The sequence below is a fragment of the Dama dama genome, chromosome 21 (genome assembly GCF_033118175.1).
Source record: "Dama dama isolate Ldn47 chromosome 21, ASM3311817v1, whole genome shotgun sequence".
NCBI lineage: Eukaryota > Metazoa > Chordata > Mammalia > Artiodactyla > Cervidae > Dama > Dama dama.
The window spans coordinates 10,043,378-10,068,604 of record NC_083701.1 but is presented as its reverse complement, the minus strand read 5'-3'; the positions used below and the strand labels follow the sequence as shown (position 1 = coordinate 10,068,604).

Sequence of the window (25,227 nt, the reverse complement as noted above, 5' to 3'; positions counted from 1 at the left end):
CTCCATGTTCACTTCCTCACCTGTTCAGTGCCATATTACTGCCACATCCCATTCTCCACCCGCTACTCCTGTAGGCGTGCATTATTTCCCCGTGGGCTTGTGAGGCAACGTCACCCACTTCCCCTCATCCTCCAGTCTCTAAACCTACGTCACCCACTTCCCCTCATCCTCCAGTCTCTAAACCTATTTTATAGCTTGTGGACACAGTCCTGGATAAGCTGAGTAAACTTCTAATGGTGAATATTTCAGGTAGTAGCTAAGTGAAGTCGCTCAGTTGTGTCCGACTCTTTGCGACCCCATGGACTGTAGCCTACCAGGCTCCTCTGTCCATGGAATTTTCCAGGCAAGAATACTGGAGTGGGTTGCCATTTCCTTCTCCAGGGGATCTTCCCAACCCAGGGATCAAACCCGGGTCTCCTGCATTGTAGGCAGATGCTTTTACCATCTGAGCCACTAGGGAAGTCTAGTAGCTAAAAAGGAGGGTAAGTAATAGTCACATTTGGTCAGAATGAAGATGTTTCAGGGAAGGTGGGTTACCAGCTTAGCTCTGCTTGCGAGCTTGTTCCCCAGATTTTACATGCTGTTTTCTGGTTACTTTTCTTCTTATCCTTGAACCAATAGATTAGATTTTATTTTTAAAGAAGAATGAGTAAAGAGCTGGAGGAACTTGAGGCCTATGAATTGACAAGGGAGGAGAGGGCAGCTTTCTCTCAAAATGTTACCTGTCTACGTACAGTAATGTGTGTGTGTCAGGACACACAGGCGTGTATTGTGTACATGGCTTGGATCATATGTACTCCATTTTGTTAGTTCACATTTGTCATCCCTCTCAAGGAACCAGCCTAGTGTTCCATCTAGGTAGACTCAGAGGGGAGAGGTTCTAGGGAGAAGCCATGAAGGGACCGTCTGAGGACACATTAAGGGTGTTCAGGACGGTAAAATCCTGTTCTCACTCAGCTGCTGAGACTTCTGGGCAAGAACTAGGAGAGAATCTGATCCTCATTAATTTGAATTATTATCATCCTCTCAGAAAAATTAATTCTTTTTTAAACTTTATTGAAGTATAGTTGATTTACAGTGTTGTATTAATTTCTGCAATATATCACAGTGATTTAGTCACACATATATAATTTTTCATATTCTTTTCTGTGATGGTTTATTACAGGTTATTGAGTATAGTTCCCTGTGCTATATAGAAGGACCTTGTTTATTCATTCTGTGTATAATGGTTTGCATCTGCTAATATCAGACTCACAGTCCATTCTACCCCCATCCCTCTTGGCAGTCACAAATTCTGTTCTTTATACCTGTGAGTTTGTTTCTGTTTCATAGAGGAGTTCATTTATGTCATATTTTAGATTCCTCCTGTAAGTGATATATGGTATTTGTCTTTCTCTTTCTGACTTACTTAGTATGATAATCTCTAGGTCCAGCCATGTTGCTGCAAATACTGTTATTTCATTCTTCTTTATGGCTGAGTAACATTCCAGTGTTTGTGTGTGTGTGTGTGTTTTATATATATGTGTATGTATGTATTATATATCTGTATATCTCACATCTTCTTTTATCTGTTCATCTGTCAGTGAACACCTAAACAGCATTTAGGTTGTTTCCATGTCTTGGCTGTTGTACATACTGCTGCAGTCAACATCAGGGTGCATGTATCTTTTCAAATTCTATTTTTCTCTAGATATATGCTCAGAAGTAGGGTTGCTGGATCATATGGCAACCCTGTTTTTAGTTTTTTGAGGAGCCTCCATAGAGTTTTCCATAGCTGCCACACCAATTTATATTCCCACCAACAATATTAGAAGGCTTCTCTTTCCTTCACACCCTCTCCCCTCAACATTTGTTATTTGTGTACTTTTTAATGATGGCCATTCTAGCTGGTGTGAGGTGATATCTTGCAGTTTTGATTTGCATTTCTCTAATAATTAGTGATGATGAGCATCTTGTCATGTGCCTGTTGACCATTTGTGTGTCTTCTTTGGAGGAGAGTCTATTTCGGTCTGCTCATCTTTTGAGTTGTTTGTTTTTTCTTTATTGAGTTGTATAAGCTGTTAGTATGTTTTGGGAATTAAGCCCTTGTCAGTTACATCATTTGCAAATATTTCCTCCCAGTCTGTAGGTTGTCTTTTTGTTTTATTTATGGTTTACTTTGCTGTGCAAAAGCTTACAAGTTTGATTAGTTCCCATTTGTTTATCTTTGTTTTTATTTCTTTTGCCTTGGGAGACCTAAGAAAACTTTGGTACGCTTTATGTGAGAGAATATAGGAGAATCTATTTCTTTTGATTAGGTTATTTTTATTGAAAACTGACATAGACTAACCCTATATTTTACAGCCCTTTTTAACTTTAAATGCTGATTACAAAAAGATGATATTAAAAGTCAGTTTCTTTTGGAACTGCCATATCTGTCCATCTTAGATTTTTGAGATTTTAATTTCTTAGACTTATTGTGTATTATTTTTGTTTTATTGACTTGAGATAATAGTATTTATTTAATATCCATTCCCTTAACTAAGCTAGCAAACTTATTTAAATAACTTTTTTCATGACTGAATATTTTTTTTTTTCTTTTTTTATAGAATCCGAATTGCTGGAATCAGAGGTATTCAAGGTGTGGTTCGTAAAACAGTAAATGATGAACTTCGGGCTACCATTTGGGAGCCTCAGCATATGGATAAAATTGTTCCATCCCTGCTGTTCAACATGCAAAAGATAGAAGAGGTTGACAGGTATTGAATAAAGATGGTAGGGTGGGGCTGTGTTATTTTGTATGGGTGTATGTGTGCTTGCTTGTTGGATAAGAATGTTTTATCTTTAGTATTATGTATATAGTAGTCTCCTAAACTTGAGTGAGTTTAAATATATGTCCTTTCTGAAAAAATTATCATCTTCAGTCATCACATTAGGCTGAGTAGACCACAGATTCTTACACACTTAAGGCTTTATTTCTTTTGGAATAAATTATTACTTGCTGCTTATTATTAGACAGTCTATTTGAATTAGTCCTATTTAAGCTGCAAGTTCTTAGATTATAAACCAAACTTCTATTATTTAGAGATCCAAGGTACTTTTTCATAGGGAATTACTGCTACTAATAATAATAGCAGCTACTATTCACTCTATATGCTTTTTCAACATAAATACTAGACTATTTATTTATTGTTTATTCTTCTAAGATATTTTGGCATGGAATATTGTTTTGGGGCATATGCTGACCCCTCCACTCCCTGCACACCAATATCCTGTTGAACTTAGAATTCTGTACCTCATTCTCCTTTTTCAAATGCCACGAGCATGATTTCCGGGCAGATTTCTGTTGCCTTACACAGAGGTACTATACAACCAAGTTTTAGAAGCAGTGTTTTCCAGTTCGGCTTATTTCCTGATTTCCCTTTTCTTGCAGTTTAAAGAGGGAAAGTCTGAATCAAATTTAAAAGATATTTATCTCTGTAGTTCTAAAAGTTTAACTTTATTTTGTAGTTTTGATGATTATGTGTGCAATGCCAAAATAAACATGGTTTAGAAGTGAAAGGATGAAGTTGGTAACTCTGTAAGCACTTAATATGTTTATCGAAATTTATGGCAATTACAGAAAGTATTTACACTAGATTTCTTAGTTGTGACTGTCTGCAGCTTTAGAAACCTAAAGTGTGAAACTTGATATATTTTAACACCTTCTTTATTTTTCCTAGTCTTGGCATTGTAGCTGAGGTTAGTTTTTCTGAAGGTACTTAGCTGGTTGAGAACTGATTCCCCATGGTTGTGGCTTTTGAGGTACAGGATTAAATTTAATTGGTTGACAAATTTTAAGAAGTTGTATTTTCTCATGGTTTTATCCCAGTGCCACAGATACGCTTTTTTTTGGTTATTATTGTACATGAAATAAAGTGTTAAAATATAAACAAGTAGTGTCCACTGAGGAGATTTACAGGTGTTGTAATTAGCTTTCATTTATACTGGGTCATAGTTTTCTGCTTGATTTTACTTTTGCTCTCTTACACTTAATCTGTGTGATCTTTGGGCACTTTTTTCTTACTGAGACTGTGCTCTAAATGTACAGAAGTTATAGGAATTTTACAAAATAGCAACTGTTGAGTATTTTGTCTTTGGAAAATATATTCTGTTAGAAACAAATTAATACAATTGAATTTAATTCTCCAGTCTTGAAAGATTATATGATCAGCTTCAGGGTGTTGAATTCATGAAGTAAAATTAAGCTCTAAAGTTATTTTGAGATAAAAAGAAAATGTCATGTTAGAAATTCCGAGAAGTCAAATCTCTTCTGTTTAATTGTTAGAACTGGTATCAGAAGTCTTGCATTTGTTTGGTTGTCTTCATTTCTCTTTCTTTTCCAGTCGCATAGGCCCTCCTCCTTCTCCTTCAGCAGCAGACAAAGAAGAGAATCCCGCTGTGCTGGCTGAAAACTGCTTCAGAGAACTGCTGGGCCGGGCGAGCTTTGGGAATATGAATAACGCTGTGAGACCAGTTTTTGCGTAAGTCGGTGTGCTGTATGCATTCTGTTTTGAGTTTATTTGAAATCCTCTTACCTGTATGAGAGAGTTATTCATGGAGCCAGTGGAGTCGGTGTGGGAAGAGTACGGGGTTGAGTCAGACAATGTCCCTTTGAGCACTGGTTCAACCACCTAACCGCTTTGCCCCCTTAAGTAGGAAATGCAGTCATGTTCTTGGTATCATGTGCGTTGTTCCACTAGAATTTCTGCTAACACCTTGGAATGCATATATCCGTTAAAATATCAAAGCAGAGTGTCCAAGTATGATGTATCTTGTTTTATTAACTTCTGGTCAGTTCCTCATATTTGGCTTCTCTTTCTTTGCTTTCTTTTTTGTGTGACTGGGCTGCCTTAGATTACATTCTCTTTTCTGAGTAAATTTTATTGTATACCGAGTGACTAATCGCAGGAATATTAAATATCTTGTTGGTACTTACATGCTGCCTTCCAAGCAAAATACATTTGTAAGCTTTGAGTTTCTCCACATAGACGTGGAGACTCTTGTCAAGCCTCTAACTCAGTTGTCAGATATAGACTTATATAATATTCTGTGTAATTTCTGGATATTTTTGCTAGTCTTTCTTTTTAATCATTTGCCTTGTTCTTTCCCCTTCCTGATTCCATCTTTATAGCATGTGTAAAGTAGCCTAAATGTAATATCCAGAAGTCTTTTTTTTAGGGAAAATATTTTGGTGCAAAGTGGATCTTTAGTTATAAGAATCTATAAACCACAAATTAAAAATCAGAGAGTTTTTATATTTTCAGAGACATTCCCCCTTACTGCTACCACCACCAAAAAATGATGTTTATTATTTAAAGATTTTCTGGGCTTATGAAGATGCTGCTAAAAGCTAATCAAATTATGTCAGATACAACTAAGGGCAGATTTATTTTTTAATGTCTAGACCTACTGATTTAATATCAAAATTCTAGTTTTTATCTTGTGCTTGTGCTTAGTCATTCAGTTGTGTCCAACTCTTTGTGACCCCATGGACTGTAGCCCACTAGGCTCCTCTGTCCATGGGGATTCTCCAGGCAAGACTACTGGAGTGGGTTGCCATACCCTTCTCCAAGTTTTTATCTTAATCCTGTTATTAATTAAGAGGTAGTCTGTAAGCCTTAAAAATCTAGAGAGCTGGTGTGGAAGAAAGAAGTTACCATGTTAACTATAAGAGATTGCTTGAGTAACTTGAAAGTGGGCTCTATTTTTCTCTGTGTATAACTTAATGGACTTACATCCTGATCATGTGTTAGTTAATTAGTCTAATTAAATGTTAAATTGTTAATTACATATTGGCTAAATAATTAGTTATTTAAATGTTAAATGCCCTCTGCAAATAAGATACCAGGCATTTAGGGGGAATATAGTCATGAATAAAAGTCCTTAAAAACTTGTCCTGGTCCCTTAAAAACTTGAGAGATCATTGACATTCATAGTGGCTTTTTACCTTGTGTGTTCTGTGAATTTGAATTTTGAGCTCATATTCATTGTCATTTTCTTTGGATATGAGGCTTGGATTAATGATGTGCAGTCCATAAAAGGCTTTATTTTGCTTCTGCTGAAGACATGGGTGCAGTGTTATCCAGGATACAACCTTAGGTTCTGTTTTTTTTCAACCACACAGATACTTATGAATTCTGTCAAAACTACTCTCTGGGTGCTGGGAAGGACTTTCCAGAGAGACTTTGATTTTTTGTGGTTCCTCTCAGAGTCAAGGCCAACACAGACAAACTTGTACATGAAACATTTCTACACATTTCACTGAAGGTGTCTTGGATTGATTTAATGGTCTTGGATTGATGCATATATTTCTGATCTGATAGCCATCTTTCTCAGGTGGACCCTCAGCTTTGTCTCCAGTTTTCTGTGTATCCCATTAAACCACTAGCTGTCAACTACTGGAAATCTGAAGATATACCTAAGATGGCTAGCTGCTGGCTTCAGTGTATACTTATTTCTTCAGATTCCACCTTCTTGTGGAGTCTAGACTGAGGGACTTTTCTTTCTTGCCAGCTCATGTAGGTATTAAAAATCACACATATATGGTAGCTTTTATTGTGGTTTTATGAAAAGATCTGCCAATGAAGGGAAATAAATATCATAGTTCTTGAAATGGAAACCTTGTTTCTCTTTTAGATAATATTCTTTTGATTGTTTAAGCTTTGCATATTGTTGAGAGTTCTAGAGGAGAAAGTATAATAAAAATAAGGAACTCTTAATTTTCTTACTGTTAATTTCAGGCATTTGGATCATCACAAGCTATGGGATCCCAATGAGTTTGCAGTTCACTGCTTTAAAATTATAATGTATTCCATTCAGGTAAGGATTGGATATATTATATAAGTATATATAAGGATTATGTAAGTATATATATAAGGATTATATATTATATAAGTAATTTTGGTTCTCTGTCAGTACGGATGTCCTCAGAGATAGAAAACACTATAGGAGATAAGACATGTTCTTAATTTAGTTCTTTGGCTCATTTATTTTTTGTTTATACTTATATTCTTATTTGCCAAGATGAGAAGGTGTCTAATAAAAAGAACTAAATGATTTTATGATAACCTTTATTGTACATTTATTAAATACATTATTGTGTACTTGTGTTTTACTGATAAACTAGTATTAGAATTGATTATTATAGCAGCATGTGACTGATACATTTATAGGGTATTTGCTATGTGATAGTGCATGTATTAATGTATTAACTCCTCTGGTCTTGATAGAACCTTGATGAGGCACTGTCATTTACTGCAGAAGACAACCTTGGTTTTCTAAAAACTTGGGTAGACCCAGCTAGCTCTTAATTCAGTTGGAATTTTAGGTCTTTTTTTAAGCATCGTCTACATTTTTAATACCCTAAAAAGTCATCGTTAATTTAAAGGAGATAAGGTTGTAAGAAGCAACACAGCTTTTAGTACCGGTCATAACAGGATTTGCATCCTCAATGGTCTGTTTCCTAGTTGCATAGAACTTAGGCAAATTATTTATCCTCTCTGAGCTTTAGTTTCCTCATTTCTGAAAAGAAAATTTTAGTGCATGCACTGAATGCTTCATTTTTATACTAAAATAGAAGCTGACATTTATCAAGTGCTGGCTATGCCTCTGACTATGCTAATAACCTTACATGCTTTATTTCATTTGATCCTCCTTATTTTATGAAGTGAAAGTGAAGTGTGAAAGTATTAGTTGCTCAGTTGTGTCCGACTCTTTGCGACCACATGGACTGTATCCTGCCAGGCTCTTCTGTCCATGGAATTTTGCAGGCAAGAATTCTGGATTGGGTTGCCATTTCCTTTTCCATGAAGTAGATGTTGTTATCCCCCTGTTATAGATCAGAAAACTGACCTTTAGAGAGATCAGGTACCTCACTCAGGGGCACACAGGTAGAAAGTCAGGATTTGAATTCTGTTCATCCTATTCTAAAACTTTTTGTCTAAATAAAATACTAATTATAGATTAGCATAATGTAGGTTTTCAATACTTGGTAGCTAGTATAAAGCTGGTTTATATGTGGAAGGATAATTTTTTTTTTTTTTTAGTTTTCCCAGTTTATTGAAATATAATTGACATATAATGTTATGTAAGTTTAAGGTGTACAACATGATTGGTACATGTATGTGTTGCAAAATGATTCTGATAGTAAGTTTTCTCAAGATCCATCACTTCACATAGCTACACATTTTTTTTCTTCTGATAAGAACTTTTTAAGATCTTTTAATGTTAGTTTAGTAGGTGAGAAGTTGATCTGGCAATCTGTAGACATAATTAAGGCTCTTCCCCTACTCTTCATAGCCTTGTATTTCTTCGTTTGCCCTCCTCATTCAGATTCAGTTACTAGATGAAATTATTTTTTGCAAGAAGTAAATGCTAAAGTTGAAGAAACTGAAGGAATCAATAAATATTTGTTGATTAAATGTTTAAGAAGTTATTCTGGTCCATAGCATTGCTTTAGAAGAAGCTTTAAGTGCACTATAAGTTTTATGAAGTCCATTCATTAAAAATTGCATGTTAGTACCCATCAGGATGGGAATTTCAATTTAATAAGGCTGTGCTAATACAATCAGGATAATGTTTATTATGAGAATAAAATTTTCTAATAAATCTCCTTCTCAGAGATGGCCAGTGTTAATATTTAGACATACATAATTCTAGTTTTATATGCTTTTTTAAAAAAACAGGTTGAATTTTATTTAACATAGTATTTTACCACTGGGCTTCCCTGGTGGCTCAGATGGTAAAGAATCCGCCTCCAGTGCGGGAGACCTGGGTTTGATCTCTGGGTTGGGAAGATCCCCTGGAGGAGGGCATGGCAACCCACTGCGGTATTCTTGCCTGGAGAATCCCCACAGACAGTCCACGGGATTGCAAAGAGTTGGACAGGACTGAGCAGCTTAGCACAGCACACATTTTACAACTTGCTTTTTTTCACTCAGGATATCATGAGTATTTCCCATTACCCTTATTATTCTTAAAAAGAATGGTTTTTAATGGCTATATATTGTTCCATGACTTAAGTACCAGTCTCCTGTAATTGGATGTTTTAATGTCATGTGATCTGTCATTCTTATGAATTCCAGGATGTATATAATTGTTCATATATTTTTACACCACTCTGTTTCTCTTAGGCTCAGTATTCTCACCATGTAATCCAGGAGATTCTTGGACACCTTGATGCTTGTAAAAAAGATTCTCCACGAGTTCGAGCAGGTATTATTCAGGTTCTATTAGAGGCTGTTGCCATTGCTGCTAAAGGTTCCATAGGTAAGTGCCAGCCAAAAAAAAACAAACCATTAATCTTTTACAGAGTGTTTTTTCGAGCAGGTATAGCACTGTGTGGGACACTTTGAAAATATTTCTGACATTTTTGAATGTGCTATAATTTCTCTTGAAATTTTGGATTTACATGACTATTGTCAGGCCTCTTTAATGTACAGTTAAACATTTTCTCCAAATCAGCCTCTCCTTCCCTTCCTCTTTTCCAGTAAAGATTTTTGAAGCCAGTTATATGCTAAACATTTGGGAAGGGTACAGATAAACAAGAAACTTAGAGTGTACTGAGTTAGACAACTCTCCCTGATGCCATAATATAAGGCAGATTTTGATCAAGTATCATAAGAAAGCAAGGTCCAGAGAAGGGGGAAAATGGATTAGTAGGAGCAGAGTATTATGTAGCCCATTTGACTGGGACATGTGGTGGTGGTGTGGAGGAAGCTAGGGAGATGGCTTCAGGTTCAAGTTGTGGCCAGATCATGGGTGTAATTCTTCAGTTGACTGACAACGCTTTGAAGATTTAGTATAATCTTCATCAGAGATAATGTTATATGATGCTGACCTTGATGGCAGCAGTAAAAGTGGGAATGTGCAGTCAGCAGGATTTGATTAACTGACTGACTGTGGGGGTAACACGGAGAAGGGACAGGTCAGACATCATGATTCTTCACTCGTGTGATTAGAAGGATGAAAGGGTCCCTCATAAAATTTCTGAAGTCAGGAAAATCTGGTTATGTTTTCTTTGCTTCAGAATCAAAGTGGAACTATGTATTACCTACTGAAATATTGTAATGCTCTCTCAGTGTCAAATGAGAGTGGACATTTTGTATATGGACTTATCATTACTCATAATTTACCTCAAAGAGACGGAAACAGGTTATTTTTTGGAGAGCTACTTCATTTGATGTATTAATATGAAGTGAATCACAGATGATACAATGATTGAGTCATCTCACTACTGATGTCTCTTACGTGTGAGTAACTGTGTGTTAGGTTCTGTACATTCAGAGAAAGGATTTACACAAGGCTGCCTGTCCTGGAGAAGGTTATAATCTAGAGTAGAAGGCAGAAGTAAAAAGCACTGATTAGACTGTACTGTGATAGATGCACTGACAGAAACACACAGTGTTCACAGAATTAAAAGCAGAGAGTAAATGTAGTTTATCCAAATTGGAGAAATTGGCTAGCTTCATTCTAATAATTGAGGCAAAATTCTTTCTTCTTCAGCCTTAAAAGATGCAAAATAAATTTCTTATGCCACAGCAGACTGTATTATCGTAATTCTGTGGATTCTGACCCAGCAGGTTGCCACAATATGCATTCTTTTGAGTAGACAAGATTAAATAGATGGGAAGTTTTGGGTAACTTTTATAAGAATATGCACGTTTTGTGTGTTTGTACCAAAGATTCCAACAGCGAGTTGTTCCGAGATGCCCAGTAGATGTTTACTGGAATAACTAGGAGACTTTCTTACTTACGGATTTCTCATTTACTTTTTTAATGAATGGTTGGTTCATAAATTACGAAGTATTGCCAGCTACTTAGAAAATATCTAGAAGTCTCTGTTGCGAAACATGAGTATTGGCTTTGAGTCTGTGATGCTACAAGAATGTACTCGCTCACATTGGGGCTCATTTGCAGGACCCACAGTGCTGGAAGTCTTCAACACCCTGTTGAAGCATCTGCGTCTCAGTGTTGAATTTGAAGCAAATGATTTACAGGGAGGCTCTATAGGCAGCGCCAACTTAAACACAAGTTCCAAAGACAGTGATGAGAAGATTGTGCAGAACGCCATTATCCAAACAATAGGTGAGTACACTTCCCTTTTCAGATTATTGTGGAAAACAGTGATTCAGAAAGCCCTCATGGAAGGTACTTGACTGTTATGCTGCATTAGTTAAAGGTGAATGATAGGTTAGACTTTTTAAAAAATTTTTGTGTTTGAAAACTAAGCAAACATGAGAATACAGCAAATTGCCACCAAGAATACCGTATGTACCTTTCACCTAGATTCATCTCTTAATATCTTATGCGTTTACTATATCATTTCCTTTCTCTCTGTCTGTCTGCCTCTCTCCCTCCCTTTCTGCATTTCTCTGGTGCGTATGCATGCGTGTATATATCTGTATATCTACATATATGTGCATATATAAATCTATACATATAGAGAGATGCATGCTTGTGTCCATCTACCTTTCTTTCCTAACCACTGCATATTAAGTGCATATATATCATGGATCTTTACTACAGAGTATTTTTTCCAAAGAATAAAGATATTTTCTTACATACCCAGAATACAGTTATCAACATCAGTAAATTTAACTTGATATAGTACTTTAATCAAACTTGCATGTTTCAGTTTTGTCATTTGACCTGATAATGTCCTTTATAGCATGTTTCCGTTAGGTCCAGGATCCAGTCTAGGATCGTATATTGTGTTTAGTTGTGATGTTTCTTTGGTTCCTGTAGTTTGGAACATTTCTCTTATGACCCAGACATTTTGTAAGAGGATAGGTCCCACTTGCTGCTGCTGGCAAGTCACTTCAGTCGTGTCCGACTCTTTGTGACTGTAGCCTGCCAGGCTTCTCTGTCCATGGGATTCTCCAGGCAAGATATTGGAGTGGGTTGCCATTCCCCTGTCCAGGATAGGTCCCCCTTACCCCTCAATTAAAAAAAATATCCTTACATGGGTTTGTCTGATGTTTACTCATGATTAGATTCAGCTTATGCATTTCTGGCTGAATACTATTTAAGTGATAATGTTCTTCTCAGATTATCACAAACAGAGGTACACAGTGTATATCCGCTTTTTGCTGGTAATGTTAGTTTTGATCACTCAAAGTGTTGTTCTACTCTGCTGCACAGTTTCCATTTTCCCGCTCGTAAATAATAAGCAGTCTCTGAGAAGATACTTTAAGACCATGCAGATCCTCTGCTCTCCCTACATCTAGCAAACATTCAAAAGACATTAGAGACCAGGATCTGGATACAGATACTTAGGGTTTAAAATCACATGCTTCCCTGCTACTCCACTCCACACACACACACACGTGTGCACAAGGGTACAAGGATAAAGAGCGTGGTGTAATGTTGATTGTTCTCAATTAATGTCTTGATTTGGTCACTGTCAACTTTCAAGTGGTCAGTCTGACCGCAGAGTATTATCCAGCGAGAAATGTGCAGCATAAAATTTACAAACCACTTTTGATACATTCATTCAGTCACAGCACCTTCTCGATACACTGTACAAATCGTTTTTTGCATTTCAGTTGCATTTTTACCTTTCTTCAAATAATAAAGCATAACATGCTGTAAATGTTGCTTTTTTTGCATCTTCAGTATTAAAATGGCTGTACAAAAAATTCAACTTTGGTAAGTGTTTTTTCTTAATGCACTACTGATATGACAGCTGTCACAATACAGTCTAACAAAATTGTTTCAAATGACGTTAAAGACAACTGAGCACTACTAGAGCCATCTTATTGAAAAAAACCAAAGGAACCTGTTGACTAACCTAATATTACGATTTTTTTATTATATGGAAAAATAAGGCTTTCAATTTGAAAAATGCATCTTAAATTTATCTTGATATTTTTATAGGATTTTTTGGAAGTAACCTACCAGATTATCAGAGGTCAGAAATCATGATGTTCATTATGGGGAAAGTACCTGTTTTTGGAACATCCACACATACTTTGGATATCAGTCAATTAGGGTATGTTTTTGTGGTTGTCCTGTGTTCTCAAACTGAAAATTTCTCAAACTGTAAATTTCTCAAACTGTAAAGTTGAATACTCCAGGCCAGAATACTGGAGTGGGTAGCCATTCCCTTCTCCAGGGAATTTTCCCAACCCAGGGATCAAACCCAGGTCTCCCACATTGCAGCAAATTCTTTACCGGATGCACCTCCAGGGAAGCCCTAATTTGATTTTACAACATGCTAACGCTTTAGTTTGTAAGTCATTTAATAAGGAAATGATAGTCTTATTTAAGATATTTATTTGTTTGACCATGAATAACCATTTTTTCATTTGTTAATTCTTTTTTGAAAGAATTATTTATATAAGAATTATTTAGGCACAGCCTTGCCTTCTTATTAATATATATTACATAGATATTGTGTTTGTCAACTATATTTGCATTAGATATATTCTCCAGTTTATAGTATCTTTTAATTATTCTGGATCTTTTGTTGTGATTTCATACAGTTGACTTTCCATGTCGTTACATGCATAGGTCTGTTTCCTTTGCGAACCAGTAGCTTTTTACTTTTTTTTTGTTTGAATTTAATTTTTTTGCATATAACCCTGTAATTCATTTGAAGTTTACTTTAAAATATAAAATTAAAATATAAAATGAGCCATGACTTTAGCTACTATGAAAGCAAAATCTGTTTGGCTAATATGAATAGAGTTTTAAAATCAAAAATAATAATTTAAATAAATAAGGTTAATTACTTTTAATAAGATAATGCCACTATTTTGTGTATTTTAGGGATTTGGGAACCAGGCGGATTCAAATAATGTTGTTGCGATCTTTGCTTATGGTAAGGAATTTAAGACAGATAAAGAACACCCTTAACCTTAAATTATTAAAGAGGTTAAAAGAATAGCTTCACATTATCAGCTTCTTTTTCTTATAATATTTATGGTAAGTTTTCTTTCTGTGGTTTATATACTGTACTTGAATGTACTGGAATTTTGCTTTTACTGTTTATTCCTCACTTTCCCATCATCTTATTTGGTTTTCATAATGATGAAAGATACAGAAGACAGAAAGCATTACCATTTTATAGAAGAAGATGCCTGGGTCCAGCTATCGCCAGATTTCTCAGTTCTTTCCTATATGTTTTTTACTTTTTTATTTGTATCTTGTTTAAGAGCTCTTTGCCTACTCTGATGATATAAATACATTTATTTGTATCTTTTTCCAAAAGGTTTATAGTTTGGCTTTCCACATATAGAACTTTGATCTGAAGTTTATCTATTTTTGTATGTGGTATAAAATATAGATATATTTTCAGTTTTTTTAGGTAAGTAGTAATTGTCCCACCAATTTCTACTCATGTATAAAATCACCTTTATCCTATAATGAATGCCCAAATATAAATGGTAGATGTTCCCTATATGCTTGTAATCCTGAATATAAATAGAGATTACCCACCTGAAATTTCATTTGGTCCTAAGCTTTTTTTTTATTAAATAAATTCCCTGAGCAAATAACCTTGTCTCTAATCCTAATTGTACTACATACTCTACTGAATGAATGTCTGTGTGTTATGCTTAAACTGTTTAATAGCATTTACGTATAGGCTGATTAAAAGCTCCAACTTTAGATATAGGAATATACTCAGAAATGTCACATCAAATAATGAAAACAGCTTTCCAAAATGAAAATGCATTCCTATTAAACTGAACTGCTTAACTTAAAATAAAATAATTATTTGCCAGTTTAAAATTTTCAGATCTTACCTGTGTTATTTGTTACCTAATCTCCCTATATCCATTTAGTACTGACTTCCTGCCCCATATATTCTTAACCTCTCTGAGCCTCAGTTTTCTTTTACAAAATGGGGAAGCAGTAATAATTTCTAGCCTCACAAGAACATGGTAATGATGAAGTTAGTACACATATACTGCTTAGAGTCATGCCTGGCATATGGTAAATGTGTGCTGATACTGATTTTATTAACTTTATGAATGATGTTTTTGTAAAATCCTCATCATCTCACAAATTTTCTTTTAGTTTTTCCTTCAGACTTACGTTTGTACTTGCTGTTTTCTCTAAGCTAATGATTCTTAGAAAACAACTTGAGAGTTTTACCAAAGAAGTAAGGACTCATGACAAAGGTTTTTTGTTTGTTCTTCCTCCCTGTAATCAGGTAACTTCTGGATACAAAGCAAAGACAATAGTTACTGCACTGCCAGGGTCTTTTCTGGATCCCTTACTATCACCATCACTCATGGAAGACTATGAACTGAGACAGTTAGTCTTGGAAGTAATGCATAATCTCATGGATCGCCATGACAACAGGGCAAAGCTTCGAGGGATCAGGTATGTGCTGTTTGAAAATAGGCTTAATGATGAAATTTTCAGGTTTCTACATTAATGCCTTTAAGTACAGTGTTTTTTTTTTTTACCCTTTTAAAGTATTTAATTCAGTGGTTTTCAGTACATTCACAGTTACAGAACCATCACCATTACCATTATGCAGTATTGTACTTTTTTTCATCTAGGATTTTTAGGTTTTATTAATCCAGAATTTTCTTTAATTTGTTTAACAATTACTAATATATTTTAAGTTAGTAAATGTTAAAGGTCTTTTAATGTACTTTCAGAGATCTCATCTACTATTAATCATTAGTTACATAAATTTTGTTTTGGTTTTGCCTCAAGGACTACTTTGTGTAGTGTTACTTAATTAAACTTGTTTATTCAGTAGAATCATTACATATAAGCTTATTTAAAATGCTCATTGAAATGAGTAGTAAATAGCTGAGATTTCTAAGTATAGCTATGATTTGTCATATAAGGTATGATATAATAACTGTCATTCCTTTAAAAATGATGCATTGGTTCTCTCTAGAATAATACCAGATGTGGCTGACCTAAAAATAAAAAGAGAAAAAATTTGTAGACAAGACACAAGTTTCATGAAAAAGGTGAGATCATCTCTGAAAAACAGTGCATGACTTAAGTTATTGCCATTTGAATTCTCGGGTAGGTTTGTATTGATCTGTAACCTTAAAATGAAATGAAGGGGAATCTATTAGAAGAGCATACACAGTTCTGTATCTGTAGCCAGAAAACCCCCACTTACTAGCACTGAACCTCAGACCTGCACAGGCTTAACCAGTCAGGCACTGGCACAGCAGGACGGGCCCCTCTTACCTACATGGGTCCATGTGCATGTTAAATAGATTACAGAGCAAAATGCACAACCTTACAGACAGACTGGCTTCAGAAGACTGCTCTTGTGGCCTGTGACCCTGGCCACACATTACAGTCACCTGGGGAGCTTTGTGCTTTTAAAAACACTGATGCTCACGCTTCCTCACTGATGAGTTAAATCCAATCGGGGGTGGGCAGTGGGGCCTAGTGGAGAGGAAGCATGGTGGTCATTCAGTTTCCCAGTTGTAACTTACAGTTTTGTGTTGCAAACCAGTGTAACATGTTGAGTTAATTACCACATGGTACTTTGAAGTGGGAAAAACTCATATTTCTGTTTGTTGTCACTTGACAGTTGGGCCTGTACTCTAGGATGCTTTAGACAACAGGCTTTTCTGTTCTTGACGAACATGTTAGATCAGTTTTTTTTAGAGGGAAACCTCTTACAGTCCTGGGGGTGTATCTGTGACCTCTCCTCGTGGGTGGGCTTTAGACGTGCCTGTGTCACTTCAGACCAAAGTGTGGCAGAGCCTGGAGATGCTCTTCCCTGGACTGCTCCTAACCCACCTCTCAGGAGGTTGTTCCCTTAGGCAAGAAAACCTGAGTTCATTTCTCCTCAGCCAGGTGTTTCTTATCATTGCCAAGGCTCCCATAATTCTGCTGTTCGTTTCAGGTTTTCTCAAATCAGTCTATAATTTGCTTGTCTTTTCAAATTATTACTAAAGACATTTTCATTCTTTACACTGGAACTATTTCTGACTTGCTGTTTTTATTTAATTTTGTCTTCAACTCCAATGTTAGTGTATAGTTACATATCGATATATTTATTGATGTTAATTATTGGAATACAATTTGACCCTCCAATTATCAGTTTAAATCTCTCCCATGTTACGTGATAAGATAGCTACTTTGTAAGAGGTTATATAGGCCTGTGAAATCTGCCTTGCTACATTTTAAAGCAAGACTTTTTTCTGTATCATTTCCCTTTTCAGAATGGGCAGCAGCTATATCGGCACATATATTTGGGCTGTAAAGAGGAAGACAATGTTCAGAAAAACTATGAGCTGCTTTATACTTCTCTTGCTCTTATAACTATTGAATTGGCCAACGAAGAAGTAGTTATTGATCTCATTCGATTAGCCATTGCTTTACAGGTATGCTTTCATAACCTTTCATTGACGAAAACATTTTTTTATGAATTAGACACCATCTTTAAGGTATTATCATCTTTATTCAGGGACATGGATTTTTTAAGTGAGTTGTCTAGTTTTAAATCTAAAATACTCAAACTATGATCACATTCATTTATTCTTTTTACAAATGTTGAGTAAGTATTGACCATGTGCTAAATATTGTTCAAGGCCATAGGATTACCATGATGAAAAAGACAGCATGGGCCCTGCGCCCATGCTTTCAGTGGGGAGGATAGTCGTTAAGTAATAAGAATAACATAGATGGAGTTGTTTAATTAGAGTTTAAATATTATGTAATAATAGAACTGCGTGCAATGAGAATACATGCATTTATTTTTATATATCTGATATACATTTCACCAGTCCCTGAGTACCCCTGTCTTTAGGAAAGGCTTTCCTAAAGAAGACGTATTTGAATTGAGAGATTTAAGTCTCTCATAAATGGGCATTTATTCTCCTTTTAGAATTTTTTTTAAAAGAAAGCTTCTTCTAAGGTGACATTTTTGTTATCATTCCAACCTACCTGCAGTTTTTTTAGTATAATCATAGAAAAAACACTAATGGAGCATGAGACCTTGATCTATCAGTGTTTGTTTATTTGTTTGTTTAATTAAAGGACAGTGCAATTATCAATGAAGATAATTTGTCAATGTTCCATCGTTGTGGAATCATGGCGCTGGTTGCTGCATACCTCAACTTTGTAAGTCAGATGATAGCTGTTCCTGCGTTTTGCCAGCATGTTAGCAAGGTAATATATTTAGATAAGTCCTTGCATTTGAACTGTGCAAAAATGGCAGATTTTCTACCATTGATAATTATTTTTAATTTTGATGATTATGTATCAAATTATTAAGATAATGCTATGTTTATATTTTCTTTAATGCCTGTCGTTGTATTAGAATTTTTCTGTGTTACGGTTTTCTTCTAGAATACTTCATACAATTTCTTATATAATTGTTTTCCTTTTAAAACATTGTGAATCTTAGTATCTCATATTTCCTTAATTATACTGTTTTTATTGTCATTATGTTTTAAACTAGTCTTTGAGTTACATCTCAAAAGTTAAATAAATAATACATCTCTCAGAGATTTGTCCTATGTCATTTAACTGTATTTAGCTTTTTCAGCAGTAACTCATTAAATAGTTACTGCATGGTTTAGCATACATTTCAGAGCCCCTGACTTACCTGCAGAGAAAGTCCACTGTAATTTTTATTCTTTAAAGACATCTTTCAAGGAGAGCCTCATTTTTATGAAACTGGAAGCACATTTCTCAGTCCTTCCTAAAATGTAAGGGTTTTTTAGTGCATTCTAAGAAATAAAACTCATTCATTCATTCAGCAAACGTTTGAGTGACATCTGCTGTTAAAGATCCAAGTTCTGTGAAAGCAGGGTTTCCCTTTAGGCGGCTCCCAGGTGAGAGGGGGAGCTAGACCTCAGAAGAGCGCAGAGACCACAGGCGTGGGCGGCAGAAGGCCCCGAGGAGCAGGGGCCCCACGCGGGCCTGCTGTCTGTGGGGGCGGTCCCCGCACAGGGTGTTTGAGAAAGTTCAGGTTCTGACTGCCTCTGTGCCAGGTTTGATCGGATGTGATGTAGCATCTTTTTTCACAGCTTGTATTACTTTATCATTGTGATTTTGTTACCTGCTGAGTTCATAAACGTGAAAACAAAACGAACTCTTCATTTGGGTTCTAAACTGTAGCTTAAATTCCAAAATAAAGTGATGATATTTCTTATAAATGTTTAGTTTTTGTTTCTGTGTTTTTAGTTTTCCAAATTTTTGTGGCAGCATCCTGAAGGGTAAGGCTTTTGATCTTTACTTTATTTTGTTTTTGAATATTTTTCAGGTTATTGAAATTCGAACTATGGAAGCCCCTTATTTTCTACCAGAGCATATTTTCAGAGATAAGTGCATGTATGTCAATGCTTTACGTTTCAAGGAAGGGGCATTGACTTGAGAAACTAGTAAATGATGATTGCAAAGGAATGAACTAGTGTTAGAATAATTTTCTGATGTTTTATAATCCTCGTTGTTTTATGTTTCTGTCACTTAACTCATCTAACTTGTTTCTCTTGTTATAAAAATATAAATGTGGACTCATACACACATGGACTCAGTCTTTGATGAAAAAAATTTTAGCTTACCTTTTTTTAAAACATGAAGATGCAACTCTTAAATGTAGCGTATTCTGATAATATAGGTGAATACTCCTTGAAGAGACCGTAATATCTTGTTCAAGACTTTAAATAATAGATAACAATATTAATAAAACTATGGGAGGAAGAATGCTTTCCAAAAAATGATGGTTATACCCTGAATTTTTTTCTTGCTGTCCAAACAAAAAAATATATATATGAAAAATACTTCATTCAAACTTTTGGACTCTAAAGCAGTTTGATACTGAAAGCATCAGCATAGTATCATACCAAGCAGTTTGAAAGGACAGTGAAGCTGTATGTCTTGGATGAGAGCTTCCTTTCACTTAGTTGGCTAGTGTATTCTTGATTAATAGTCAGTGAGCTTCATTTTTATTTTCTTCTCACAGTAGATTTTTAATTAGCATGATAGTTAAAGCTGAATTTAGTCCTCTTCATCATTTAATGTGTGAATACCAGCAGGATAAGATAAGACTGACCTCACCCTTGGGACGTTACTGGGGAAGAATAACATCAGAATGCTTCCTGACTGGGTCCACACTCCATATGTTTTTAAAGAGCTCAAATTAGTCACCTAAAATATACTGATTTTCCTGTGACTAATTACAGTTTAAGTTGCATTTATATTTAGACCTTGATCTAGAATGTTTATATGTTAATTTATTTTAAATAATACTAAATGACTTTTGTTTTGATCAACTTGACAGGCTTCCAAAATCTTTAGAGAAGCATGACAAAAATCTGTACTTTTTGACCAACAAGATTGCAGAGTCACTAGGGGGCAGTGGCTATAGTGTTGAGAGATTGTCAGTCCCATACGTACCGCAGGTGACAGGTAAGGGGGGTGATTAAAACTTCCTATATCGAGTACGTATCAGCAATTGTTCTGCGGGTTCAGTTAGCAATGAGAATTAATTCTGTTTGTGTACTTACTATATCACAGCTGTTTCAGATTTAAGAAAGCTTCTATTTTAAAATTTTGTTCTTGAAAACCTTTAGTAAAAGACATATACATGATTTTATCATGAGCAAATTGAATCCTCAAGTGATAACTATTATACTTCATGTATTATTATACTGAATAATGTTATTCTTTAAACAGAGAAGCAAGGTAAGATCTTTGCTTTTTAAGCAATATTGTGTTTAACTTCAGGAAATTGGTAAAAATCATTTGGTTAGTAGTTTGTGACTGTTGAGCTTAATGAATTAGGTAATTTTTGTCATTTGAAAGAGTACAGACTGTGTAAAGAAACGTGCAAACTTTTTAAGTTAAGAATATGTTTTCCTCTGTGTATAATGTATCTTCTTCTGTTCTTTTCATTGCCTGAGATAATTGTTGTGTTTCAAAGCAAACTGCATCATATCTTGCATTCACTTTTTACTTTGAAAACGAAAATCAAAGATTTTTATCTTAGGACACCTTCATTTTCTTTTGATGATTGTATAAATGTTAAATTTGTTAGAAAAACTAGTTCTTCCTTTAGGGATGCATCTGTTCTATAAGAGAGCTGTTTGATTTCATTTAGGTAGTTTTCCGAATTAATCGCTAGAAGTAGCATGGTCTTTGAAAATAACTTTTTTATAATATGGATCCAAAATATGTATATTTATTACAGATAGTTATTCATAATAGTCTGAGATGTTAATGAAAGCTTTTGCATTTTCTTTTAAATTCCATAGTATAGAAAATTATGTTCCTCAGGAATTCCTTGGGAAAATAAAAGTGCTAAAAATAAAACATTAGTAGAGCTTTGTAATTTAAAAGAATTTTTTAAATAGGTTTTTAAAATATTTCATTCTTATAATTTGGATTTAGCTCTCTTTCCTTCAGGCAAAAAACCTCATAAACCCAGGCACAAGTGCAAAGGTAAATCCAGTGTCAGTTGGCCTGCTCTTTCCCTCCCCCATCCTTTAGGAAAATAGCTTAATACAACTGCCTTCTAGAAAATGAAGGCAGTGGCCTGTGTATTTTATGTAGTTGTAAATTCAGTTATTGTTTTGCTCTACCTTCCCCATAGCTGTAGTTTACTTTCCATCCCTTGTTATTTCCTTCTACCCTCTTCCTTTAACTCTAAACAGTTCTTAATGAAAATTATGGTACATTTATTTTTTTTAACAAATGGTTTGTATTTCCCATTTCTTCCCACCCCTGAAAAGGATGTATTCTCTTTTTTAATGCCTGTCTATCACTGACTAGAAGAATTCTGAGCATTTCAGCATATACTTAGTTATGTAACTGCACAGAAATCCCTCAGTATGAATAAGGTTTTTCTGATTTATAAAGATTTTGGCAGTTTAGAACCAGTCTGTGGCATGTGTGTCCTGCCTTAATGCAGAGAGAGTCAGAAGACATAGTAAGATTTTGTGACATAATCAATCAATTATTAAATTTTCCTTTTGCTGTATAACCATCAGATATTCATTTTTTTTTAATAAGGGATTTAAGATTTAAGGTATCTTTCTTCTTAAAAAAAAAAAAAAGTTTAAAAATTTAGGTTGTTGTGTATCATGCATGTGTATCCTTCATCGTCAAAATAGTAGCTACCATTTATTATGTACTGAGTGTTTGCCAGTCACAGTGATACTCTGTATTCGTGTTCTCAGCTAATCTGAGAATGTAGTTTGGTGAGGAAAGTAGCATTAATTTTGTTTACAAATGAGGATAGTGAGGCTGAAATTAAATAATTTGATTAGGTAAGGCCACTAGAATTAACTGCCTTGCCTGTTCAGTTAGGTGCTTAATAAATTGATTTTGCCAACTGTGTGCTCAAAGATTGTTCAGTCATCCGTATTGATCCAGATTTATTTTTTCTTGTATTCCACAAACCTTTACTGAGTGTCTCCTATATCAAACATTCTTCTGACATTCGGGGTAGAAAGATGTTAAGATTCAGTCCCTATCCTCAAGGATTAAAGTTTGGTGGAGAAGACAGACAGACAGTTGAAATATAATGGTAACTGGTTCTAAAGAAAGAAGAATGGTCTGCCTAAAGCTTACTGAACAGTTAATGACTGGCATAAAGTAAGTGATCAATAAATGTTAGCTAATTATTGCAAATCAGCCTAGAATTTGAGTTAATAGTGTATGTCTAGGTGTGTGTTACATGCTCCTCTATGAAGGGGTACAGTATTTAATGAGTTTTTACAGTGTGGCAGCTGCTGTGCAGACAAAAGCAGGAATAAGCAAGACAGGTAGAGGTTCTTGCTTTAACAAAGCATACAGTCTTTCCTATTGGGATTCCTCATCTGGACCAAGAAACACAGAAGATGATTTTGAATGACATTTTTCTCAGTTCTCTCAAAATGGCACATCAGCAGTTTTATTCTAGATGCATAGGAAAGAAGTTAATTCATTATACAGTTTGTCTAACAAGACAACTAACTAGATGACTGCAGTACGCCTTAAAGACTATCATCAGAGGTTTGGGGTCCTCAGGCAGCACCTGGAAGAGTCTTCTGTCCAGGTTTTGTGAAACCAGGGGTGTTTTCCCCTAAGCTGAGCCTAAAGCAAGTGTTAGGCTAATGAGCTGTTTCATGCCAAAGTAACAGCATGTGTGGAAGAATGGAGGCGAGCAAGAAGATGATTTTTCAAGGAACTGCTATAAAGTTAGTCTACTTTGGAGTGACTTGGAAGAGTAGGATTGGGAATTGTAAAACCGGATTAAATAGTTCGAACTGTTCTGAAAGCAATGGGGAGTCATTAAATGATTTTAAATAGGGAATGGCTTGATAAGAATTCATAGAACCTAAAACAGTGTCACTATAAATAAACATGCGTTAGCTCTAGATGGAATTTTGTGTTTTTCTATAAAACCAAAAAAGTCTATCTGTATAAGTAGTATCAGTGTTAAAATGAAGTTTTGTACAGATAAGTTACCTCTGAGATTTCATTTTGCCGGTTAGCTTTTTAATTGAATCAGAGCAGCATTGTGGCCCTAATTATATTTCATGGTTTATTAATACACAGTTAAGTAAGTTCTTCTGCCTTTTTTTATACAACCATAGGCAATTATATTGAGTAATTTAATGTAGTTCTGTGTTATACTTGTGTTCAGAGTATTGTGTATACTTGTGTTTCTTTATTCTTTAGCCGTCTGAATGCAGTTCCATACATTATACACCGACACTCCAGGTGGCAGCAGAATATCACTGAAGGAAGTTAGGCCTCACTGTCTCCAAGTATTGCTCTAAAACCCAGGTTGCAATTAAAAACAGAAGGAAGAAACAGTGATTACCACAGCAAACAGCAGATTATAGGAAGTGGAGAAGGAGGTGGGGTGGGAAAACGGAGGGGGTGTAGAAAGTAGCGTCTGAGACTGCCCAGGCCAGCCTGAGGAAGGGAAGCAAGGGTCTGCCCCGGGGGTGCACACACGAGGCGCTGAGACTCTGACAGGCGGTTCTCGAGCCGGCAGGACAGGGCCGTCCACAGCAGCCGCAGTGATGTTGCGTCTCAGCCGACCTTGAAGGGCAGGTCAGGAGCAGACGTGAACGGCCCATGAAAACAGGGGCATTATCTTCTGTAAGCTGTGTTGTGAAGAGCTTACTCATGTGTAGATGTGCACGATACTTAGTTGTGACTGGGCTTTTTCTATCACCTTCAAGCAGGTTAGTCTATTGATGAAAAGAAAGAACTTTCTGAGAGTAGAGTGTTAAGAGTTTCCCATTGAGTTTCATGTTCTTCCTTTGAAAAATTCCTTGTCTGTCTTAAATCTCTGCCCCTATATGTCCCTCCCGTTCTGACTCCTTTTTGCCACTCAGTGATCCCTCTCCTGCCTCTGTACTTCTCCTTTCCTTTTTATTTTTATCTTAAGCTTCAATTTGTCTCTTTTCTGCAACCCATCAGGTTTCATATATTAACCTAGAAATTCTTGTATGGGTTTTTTTGAGAAGCAGGCTGTTATTTATTCCTCATTTTGAGTTCTGGTAAAGCCTTGAAAGTTGAAAAGCAAGTCAGCAGTGATGACCATACTGTTTGTAGCAGTTCCATTGATGTTGATTTTTATGTTTGGTGATTTATATTAGCATATGATCATGAGGAAAAATTAGAAAAAGTACAGTGTCTTGGTTACCTCAGTAATAATCATATGCAGGAGATAAGATATTTTCAACCTGAAAACTGTAGTGAAACAATATGTAGTAACTTGTCACAGATGGGTATGTATTCATTCTGTACCTCCAGCCTTTATACAGCGGAACCTGAGTAACTGCTAGATGATAGATGCAAAACACAGTCTGCCACTAAATTCTTGTACAGTTGCGGAGATAAGGCACTGATTTACATGTTGGTAGTTCAAGGCCCAGTTAATGACTTACCGGTGAGAATGATTGAATAGTGATAAGGAAAGATCAGTCATAACCGATAGGAAATTTCTGTAGCTAGAAGAAAGACAAGTAAGTAAAAACAATTAAGTAATATTTATGATTTAAAGGATGCGATGCAGTGTGTAAGTAGAGCTTGAAAGGTAAGAGTCTTTATGGTGGAGGGGACATAAGAAAGGGCAGGTAACAGGTGTTTCCCGAAGGAGTTCCTGTTTGTAGAAAAGCATGTGAGGCAGATGCTCAGAGACTGGAGAATAGGCGCATTTGCCTTAATACATCAGGGAACAGCCGATGTTCCTGTTTGTAGGATCTGACTAGAGAATGCAGATTGCCTTTTTACTTCCTCAGGCAATGGGTAGAATTGCTTGGAGGA

At 35.6% G+C, this 25,227-nt stretch overlaps 1 protein-coding gene across 2 annotated transcripts in view; it reads left to right on the top strand.

Moving 5' to 3' along the window:
- Window positions 1-25,227, top strand: part of EFR3A (EFR3 homolog A) — a 78,203-nt gene that overhangs the window by 34,775 nt on the left and 18,201 nt on the right. For both annotated transcript variants that reach the window (XM_061123180.1, XM_061123181.1), the window contains 13 exons: window positions 2,589-2,738; window positions 4,365-4,502; window positions 6,762-6,840; window positions 9,153-9,288; window positions 10,939-11,106; window positions 12,898-13,012; window positions 13,792-13,843; window positions 15,179-15,351; window positions 15,884-15,959; window positions 17,178-17,339; window positions 17,995-18,126; window positions 19,226-19,293; window positions 20,243-20,370. In XM_061123180.1, the coding sequence (XP_060979163.1) occupies window positions 2,589-2,738; window positions 4,365-4,502; window positions 6,762-6,840; window positions 9,153-9,288; window positions 10,939-11,106; window positions 12,898-13,012; window positions 13,792-13,843; window positions 15,179-15,351; window positions 15,884-15,959; window positions 17,178-17,339; window positions 17,995-18,126; window positions 19,226-19,293; window positions 20,243-20,370 (1,577 nt within the window). The remainder of the gene's footprint in view (window positions 1-2,588; window positions 2,739-4,364; window positions 4,503-6,761; window positions 6,841-9,152; window positions 9,289-10,938; window positions 11,107-12,897; window positions 13,013-13,791; window positions 13,844-15,178; window positions 15,352-15,883; window positions 15,960-17,177; window positions 17,340-17,994; window positions 18,127-19,225; window positions 19,294-20,242; window positions 20,371-25,227) is intronic.